General features: G+C 31.9%; 2 protein-coding genes across 3 annotated transcripts in view; both read left to right on the forward strand.

The window, feature by feature from the left end:
* Nucleotides 1–9,416, forward strand: part of LOC105448519 (histone-lysine N-methyltransferase eggless) — a 43,958-nt gene that overhangs the window by 12,360 nt on the left and 22,182 nt on the right. The gene's annotated exons all lie outside the window — the stretch shown is intronic.
* LOC105448518 overlaps nucleotides 170–9,416 on the forward strand; it is an 18,700-nt gene continuing 9,453 nt past the window's right edge. The window contains 10 exon segments of the mRNA XM_011687164.1: nucleotides 170–363; nucleotides 830–897; nucleotides 985–1,332; nucleotides 3,333–3,413; nucleotides 3,476–3,617; nucleotides 3,773–3,993; nucleotides 3,996–4,227; nucleotides 5,073–5,345; nucleotides 5,411–5,619; nucleotides 5,715–8,242. Of these exon segments, the coding sequence (XP_011685466.1) occupies nucleotides 864–897; nucleotides 985–1,332; nucleotides 3,333–3,413; nucleotides 3,476–3,617; nucleotides 3,773–3,993; nucleotides 3,996–4,227; nucleotides 5,073–5,345; nucleotides 5,411–5,619; nucleotides 5,715–8,242 (4,068 nt within the window). The 5' untranslated portion in view covers nucleotides 170–363; nucleotides 830–863.

Genomic DNA, 9,416 nt, shown 5'->3' on the forward strand with positions numbered 1-9,416 from the left:
CGTTTTGATTGGTCAATTCGGATAAAGCGACGCGTGACGCACTCAGTGGGAACGCACTCTCTTAGGTCCATATATTTTATGTGCTCGGCCTTACTAAATTTCCCTAGCAATTCAGTGCGCATGCGCGAAAAACGGCTTGCCTAATGACATGACACCGGTTGGCAGCCTGCAATTTGGACAATATGTCTACTGTGTCTCTTATATCAGTTTCGTTTGACTACATTTAACTTCTATGAAAATAGGAGCCGAACGAACAAGATACATTTATGCGACGATCGTATATTCGTATTTTAAATCGCAAAGTGGATTGATATCGATATATGGCTATAGCATGCGTTTCAATAGTTTAAATTGCAAATTACGGTAAATATATCAATGAAGATGCTAGCCTATAAGAAATTGCATGCATCCTCTTATTATACTTGTGTAAAATTTTTTCATATAATCTATTCACGCTTGCTACTTGTAGATTAGATATATATAAACCGTATTATACATATATAGATTAGATATATAAAATCCGTATTATACATATATCGCTAATATTTATATTTCCTTACATTTGTTTATTTTTCTTAATAGCACATAAACAGTTGCTTCACATAATAGAGGTTTCAATTGTATAATAGTGGTTCTACATTGCCTAAATTAACTGTCTTCTACAGTTACACTGTGTTATACAGCTTTCTGGGTTTAACAATATTTCTTGATACTATATAATATTCTAAAAATACTATATAATTTTGCTACAGGATACAATTTTTTAATATAAAGTTTTTAATTATTTTCCATTATGTTTGTAAGTCTCATGAATGTGTATGATTTTTAGGTAACTAAAATTTCGATAAACATCAAATCTATTAATGGCAGAAGAAGAAAGGATACCATCTTTGCCAGGTAGGAAACATATTTCATTCATTGTTTGTTATTACAGCATTTGTTACATTTAAATCTTTATTAAATAATCCCATTGTGTGATACTAGAAAAAGATGGAACCGATACTTCTCAATCAAAAGATACTTATACTCCGGAAGAGCCAACTTCGGATATCTCGATTTCCTTGTTGGATATACAAATGCCAGAAACACCAGACAGCACCAAAGGCCAGGCAAGCGATGGTGATACATCAAGATTGGAGAGTCCAAAGACAGTGAAACCAGTGCTTGGAAAAATTCAAGCCAAAAAACGATTAATGGCATTTGCTAATCAATTCAAAGCACTATCTAAATCCCAGGTTAAGCCAAACTTGTCTCAGCATTCCACTGGAGCTTTAAAGACAAAAGATAAAACTCAGGATGATATAAATATAAATAAATCAAGAAAAAAGACAGGTAATACTATACAAAATATACTTTATCATGAAATGTTTCAGAATTCTTGTATTTACTACATATAACTGTAAATGCTTATACATTTGATATTTGTCATATATTTGATAAATTTGAAATTGGTTTTACTTTCTTATTTAAGGTCATAGATTAAATTTTTTTTTTCATTTTTACTGCAAAATATCTTGACAACAAATTACAATTTAAATTTCTGTTATTTTTAAGAAGATACATTATATTTTTATGTACACAATTATGCACTGAGTTTTTCCAGATATTTATATATTACATAATTTTGGCAAAAAAACATTCTTTAATTTTTCCTTCCATAATGCTAGATTATAGAATGTAACTGTAAAATCAAAAGTTTAGTTTACTTGTTAAATTGTAAAATGTAAATGTTTAAATAGATAGATGGTTATTAGATTTTATAAGAATTGGTTTAATTTTGGATTTGATTGCTAAAATTGTTTTTTAAATTAAAGTTAAAATTTTGTAGCAAGTAAAAGAAGGATGTTACAAAAAGCCGATTTTTGGCTCGTTCGTAGAAAGTAAAATTGACATCATTTCTTATAGTTTTTGAAACGAGGAATCCAATAGTGCTAGTTAAAATTACGTTACATATCGGGAACACATCGAAATTTGAATTCAAATTTGGAAAAATGCGTGGCGTCACAGTCATTCGCGAGACAAGTCGCTACGCCGCATGTGTCGATAATATGCAATGTGTACATTATGTTTTGTCATTACAAATGAAGAAATTGTTATTAAAAATGCTATATTTAATAACGAAAATATCATGGAAAGTCCCGTGCGCCTGCATGAACATGTTCGAGTCGCAACTTTCTCCACCCGGCGGATTGCCGTGCGTTTTCCGAGTGAGCAACGCATTTTTCCGATTTTGAACTCAATTTTCGATGTGTTCCCGACATGTGACATAATTTTAACTAGCACCATTGGATTCCTCGTCTCAAAAATTATAAGAAATATCAATTTTACTTTCCGCGAGCGAGCCAAAAATCGGCCTTTTCGTAACACCTTTCTTTGTATGTTAGGATATGAAAAAGTTATATTTTAGCGTTACGAATATAAATACAATGGTTGAACACATTCAATTTTCAAGTTGTAAGTTTTTTGAATTGCAAATTGTGTTTGCAGTGAATTAATATTTGTTCAGAATTTTTAAAATTTAAATCATTGATATTTATAATTTATGTATAAAAATGGACTTTTGTAGTGATTTTTTAGAAATAATTAAGTACAATTTTTAATATATAAGTGCTATTTAAATATTTAAGTAAGAATAATTCTTTTTAATTAGATAAAAGTAAAATTTTATAATATACAAGTCAGTATATTATAAAATATACATATATTCGTATATTATTGATTTATATTATTATACTGATTGTATGATAAATTGTTATCTTAATTGCTAACTTAATTGCTCATGAATTTTATTTTTTTGTAGAATAAGTTACCCATTTCTTCAATATTACAATTTTTACAATATTAATGTGTTTTCCATATATACAAATTATATCAATATATACATATATATATATGTATATATATATATATATATATATATTTATTTAGTAGGACATTTTAATCTTATATTACAAAATCCATATTAATAAATACACTGCTGTAACTTATATTCTATAACGTGAAGTATGTCTAGATTGAGAATCTAGAAAATTTATGTACACATATAATTTTTAATCATCCAGTGAACATCATATTATGATTAATTTTAGACTTGTAACTTTTTTTCTTAACATTATGTCAATTTTAAAATTGTAATTTCCAATGTTAGACTTGAAATTTTAACTAATTATCGATTTATATGTCTAAATCTTGAATTATAATAAGAATTTAAATCCTTGTTTGTTTTGTTGTGAATCTAAATAAGATTAATAATTCAAAAATTGTAAGATTTATAAAGCTACTTCTAACTGGTACTTTAAAAATTATACATTTTCACAATTTATGATTTGTAGAGGAAAAAATTCTGGCTATTGAAGAAATTCGAAGGGAGGAATCTAAAAGTAAAATGTTACTCGCAGAAGCTATGGCAGCAGGTATTGTTTTTATACAATTATGATTCTAAATCAGATATTTAATGATAAAAACTTTTTTATAGCAAGTATGGAAGATGAAAATCATACTGGCAAGAATACATCTGGTTTACTTGAAAGTACAAGACATACGAAAGAAAAAAATAAACATGAGGGAATGAGCAATGATCGTAAAAATAGATCATTGGACCGAAAATATTCAGAAAGGTAATATTTTTGATTATGTGTAACAATGTATACATTTTCATATTTTTTATACATATGTGTATAAAAAAATATGAAATATACTTTCTCCCCATTATTCTTTTCTATGTTCTGATAAGGCTGGTTTCTTTGATATTAAAGCTAATTATTTTTGTAAGGTATCGACATCGTGACAAAATTGATAAAGATAGTTCAAATCAGGATGTTAAAGATCGAAATGGAAGTATAGAACGTTTTACACAAAAATCTCAGGATAGAGAAAAGCATAAGAAAGATAAGAAAAAGAAAAATGATAAAAATAAACGAGACAATAGTAAAACAGATACAAATCGTAACAAGAAAGAAGGAAAGGATAAAAAAGAAAACGAAAAAGAAAAACAAGAGACAAAAGAGAGAATCGAAACAAAGAATAAAAAGAAAATGTAAAAGAAAAACGAAATGATGTATCAGAAACTGAAATAGAAGGCAAAGCTAAGAAAGAAAAAGACAAATGGAAAGAAAAGGTATTATTGAAAAGTAACTCGTGGGCGGAAGTACGAAAATCTGGCTTAACTATTAACGATATTATTCATCTTAGAAAACGTGATAATTCAGAACGATCTGTAAAAATCAGGTATGGTATATTTGTAATTTTGAGATCTTATCTATAATTTATATATATTTAAAATTTGAGATCTTATAAACATACGTGTGTATATATATATATATACACAGAGACTGCTAGAAGTTCGGGGCCACCTAAATAATTAGGGTTACAATGGCAAAATGTAATCATTTAATGTTGAAAACACCCACTTTAACTCTCCGGTGGAAGGGCAGAGGGGAGATGAAAATCTTAAATGGTATGTGGGGTCGAGTGAGGGCTCGTTTGAAAAAGTTTTTCGAAACGGGAAGAACACGAGGTCTACTATTTTTGTACGCAGAATTATACTTGTTTGAACATTGGTGTTATTTAACGCTAGTGAAGCCTACGACGAGGATGTGAGAAAGATAAGGTGCATGTTCTTACATACACGCACGCTCTTTCACATATCCATCCACTCAGGAATATGCATGAAACTTTCCCTTACGTTCTCGCCATGGACCACTACTGCTAAATAACACCAAAGTTCAAATAAGAATGTAAAAAAAATAGAGATCTCAACGACATCTTGACCTGGTGCTCTTCTTGAAAAGCTCTTTCAAATGAGCCCTCACTCGACCCCACATGCCATTTAAGATTTTCAATTTCTCTCTCCTGCCGCCCTTCGTCGGAAGGTTGAGGTGGGTGTTTTCAAGGTTAAATGATAGATTTAATGATGCCATTGTAACCTTATAAATTTTAATCCAATATCTCGAACCATTCAGAAATTATTTAGGTGGTCTCGAACTTTTGGTGATCTCTGATGTGTGTGTGTGTGTGTGTATGTGTGTGTAATATGTAAATGTGTATCAAGCGTATTGTGTGGTATATTTCAGAACAACGCAAGATTATACACGTTATTTTGAACAGATGTTAATGTTAAGTAATCACCGTATAAAACGTCAAGCATTGATAGCTGACGGACTTGATGGACCTAAAAAGTATCCACCTGAATCGATTAAGTTGACGAAACGTGCAAAGGGACATCAGTTATTATATTGTGAAAATCCACGCATTTCTCTTTTGTTAGGCGTTTCGCAACTTCTGCAAGTCGTCACTCCTGAACGTCGCGAAAAGATACGAGACATATGCGAGGCATCCTTACCACGGTATATCGTAATATCCTCCGTATCCAAATCTTTCTTTATCTATCCAGATCTTTGTGTAATTGTAGGATCGATGCAGAAGATACAGTGCAAGAGAAACGTAATTGGTATCAACAAATAAATACGACTAAGCGTGAAAAAGATACCAAGTGGCAGATGACCATACAGCTTCCTAAGTCAAAATGGGATAGTGAAGATGAGGAAATGTCGTCTGTCAATGTAACGAAAGAAGAAACTGAAAAACCAGTAAACAAACTGCATGTTTCCGTAAATCAACGTAAGTGAATTTTAACTATAACAGTGCATATAATGCATATAACATGGATGTTAAAATCTTTGGGATAATAATAATAAATCTTTTCTTTTAAGAAGAAGACAGATGTTCCACAACTTCTAGTGTAGCGGATGATGACAAAATTGATAACGTCGAGGATGTCAAGGAAAATACATCTAGTGAAAAGACCGAAAATATAATGACAAATGATGAAGCTTCAACATCTTCTTTACTACAGCCAGCTGGAAATGAAAAGTTAGCTTCAGAATATGAACAATTTATGAAGATGGTATGCACTACAACTGACGTGTCTAAAGAATATTCTCCAAAGAAAAACCCTGTTAAATCTACTTCTCCACATAGTTATCATGAATTTAATATAGAATCTAATTTGGCTGAAGATAACACGAACATAGAAATACCACTAAACGAAAAATTTGAAGAAAAAGATAAACAAGCTACGGATGGGTCGATAAAGAGTATAGAATGCGAGGAGTCTACTCTGTCAACAGACTGTCAAATACAAGCCAATGAAAGTAATATGCCAATTAAACGTACAAACGAAAATGACGCATCTGAGGATTCGAAGTCAATCCCAAGTGATTGGGAAAACGTTAGAATCAAAGTTGAACGATTGAGTGATGAGAATACTGAATCAAGAGAAGCGAAGAAAAAGAAAAAAAAGAAAATCATATCCAGCAGTGATTCATCTAGCAGTACCACCTCTTCGGATTCAGAAAAGGAAAAAAAAAAGAAGAAACGCAAACGGAAGGTAGTAAGCAATTCATCTTCTTCCGATTCTGAGAGTACGGATAGTAGTAGTAGTAGTAGTAGCGACTCCAGTAGTTCGGAAGAAAGAAAGAAAAGAAAGCGGAAGAAAAAGAAAGTTGGGAAGAAAAGAAAAAAGGCAAAGCGCATTGCGCGAATAAAAAAGAAGCGAAAGAAGAGGATGAGCACCGATTCCAATAGCAGTGATTCAGATGAACATACAAAGAAGAAAAAGAAGATCAAGAAGAAGACAGTGGAAGCAAAATCTATTAATAATGGAGATTTAAGCAAAATAATATCGAAATCTCCTGTAATAGCTTCACCTTCAGATGGGACAAAGATATTGCAGTCAGTGACTCCAGCAAGGAAGATTAAAGAAGAAACAGCAAGTGGAGACAGAAAGAGATCCGATCAAGTTATATCAACGACAAAAACTATCGCTGATATACATGACAATGACCGCTTAAAACAGAAAAAGAAAAGAAAAGGAAGTAAGACTGACGAAAGTTTTTTGGAGCAATGGGAAATGGATTCTGCGATGACACTGCAACAAAAAGATGACGAAAGTTCAAGTCAAGATACTGGAGAATTAGAAAAGATGGATGATTTAGAAAAAGGTAAAAATCGAAGGAAAAGAAAGCATAGTCGAGATAATGTTGAGCAGGACAAAGATAAATCATCTAAAGTTAATGAAGAAAGGATTCATGAGGGAAAAGCAAACTCAGATGAAGAAATTGAAGCAAAAAAGAAGAAAAAAAGAGACAAAGATATTAAAAATAGTACTGAGTTCCTTGCAAACTGGGAAAGAGAGAGTGAACGTATTACTCAACAAATACAAAACGATGCTAAGTATTTGAAGAAATTGGGAAAGCAGAAGCAGGAGAAATGGGGAGAAACTGATTTTGACACATTAAACGTGCCATCTTTGACACAACTCGAAAAAGAGGTACATCAAAAGCACCTTCTAGCGGATGAGTGGGAAGTGGATAGTTTGGAAGCGGGATCGGATCTAATTACGAGTAAACGAAAAAGCAATCAGGGTTCATCGAAAAAAATAGAGAAAGAAGTTAGGTATGATAAAACAACAGACACCTATATTGCAGTAGAAAAGGAAAGTTTGAGAGAAATGAAAAAGAAGCAGGAACGTTTGTGTGCAATAAGAATATGGGAGGAGGAGCAAGAAGAAGGTGAGAGAGAAGAGATGATGCTCTTGAAACAAAAGAGCAAGCATAAAACGGATGATTGGGATATAGAAGAGGAATCTCTTTTTCGCAAGACTACCGAAGAAATGGAAGTGTGTAAGGTGAACGATATTATCGCGATAGAGAAAGAATGGACTAAAACGAATGAAAAAAAAGATATCAAAGAAGATGCGAGTAAATTAACTAACAAGCCAAGTAAACGAGTTAAAAAAAGTCGTTGGGATATGGGCTCTCAGTCTGAAGAAAAGTCGGAAGCTAAAGATATATGGGAGGAAGAATATGCTGAATGGTCCAAGACTAACAAGTGTGAGCAAGAATTTGAAAACACAAAGAAAGAAGAACTTTGCCCTACAGATTATTCGGAGAGTTCTAGTAAATCCGATCTGATGGATTTCTATCATAGAAAACCACAGAGTAGAGAATCATTAGAGAGAACATGGACATCGGAAGAAATGGCAATCAGACCTGTGCAAGCAACGAAAGATGTACCAATGAAACATTTAATTCCTGCGAAAACAAATGAAGAACTTGCATCCGTTAAGGAACATCAGACTACAGATCAATTTAAACAAATTTCGGAATCGGATGTAAAATTCAGTGAGAAGACCGTGGAACTATACAGTCCCAGTTCTCCGGCACTTTCTCAAAAGTCTCAAGTAGGTATATTTTACTATCTATATAATATATGTGATGTATATATGAAAAAAATTATATATGTATCTATATATGTTATCAAAACCCATAATCGTTAAAACCTGATTTCACTAGTTTTAAAGTTAATTGAAACAAGGTCTATAATTGTATTGTTTCACATGGGTTTTCGACTTTCTACGCGTAGCGAGGTCCAACGCCTTCCCCTGTTTACGGGGCGAAACGAAATCTATAATTGTACTATCCACATTTCGATTTTACATCTAATCAACCATTCTAGTTTCAACTAGTGAATTCGGGTTTTAACGGATTACGAATTTTGATTAAGAAACACTTTTAAATCTTTTAGTATTAAAATTCAACAATTATAGCGTTAGTAAACACGTGTAGTGCGCTTATGTATTTCCTGAATATCAATCATGTAACTTTTTCTTTAGGGCGGAAAAGTGAAGACACCGACAAGATACTGTTAAAAATATCTTTAATAGTTTGTCGTCACTTTTCACGTTTCTGCTCCAGAGAAAAAGTTACATGATCGATGCCCTGATCATTAGTCTTTCTTCAATCTTATTGACTGGCACGCGTGTAAAATAAAACAATACTTGCAAAACTCTGTGACACAAACTGCAAAAAGCATTATTTTATTTTATCTGATAATATGGATTATAAAAATCGTTCCGTAAACTCTTGCAATTAAATAAAACTAAAATATGGGCTAATAAGTCATATGCGATTCTTATTGCACAAATATTTAGTAAGTAACATGTTCACATTGTACATACATGGTAATTAAAGTATGTATGTTTCGGATCATATTTGAGCTAATTTTTTGACGTATCGCTTTTAAATATACATTAATTTTTAATTTTTGATTCTACTTTTTAACGTTTTTTACAATTTATATTTTGACGAAATTTGTTACCCTATATTTTGCTGCTGCAAGAGATCAGCCAGTATTTAAGAATAAAATTTTCCTTGTGTTGGTTTTTGTTTTTACAACCCGATAGTAATATTATACATTTTTGTAGTTCTCTCTAGTTCCATCCAGTTAAGAGGATCCTAAACCCTAGATCAAACTCCAAAAATCCACTGTTTTACAGATAATTTGTGAGTATGTATGCGTGCGATATTGATGTAGTAGTGTGTAGTGATGTGTCATGTTTATTACCACATCAATAT

Source organism: Wasmannia auropunctata, unplaced genomic scaffold, assembly GCF_000956235.1.
Source record: "Wasmannia auropunctata unplaced genomic scaffold, wasmannia.A_1.0 LD336085.1, whole genome shotgun sequence".
Taxonomy (NCBI): domain Eukaryota; kingdom Metazoa; phylum Arthropoda; class Insecta; order Hymenoptera; family Formicidae; genus Wasmannia; species Wasmannia auropunctata.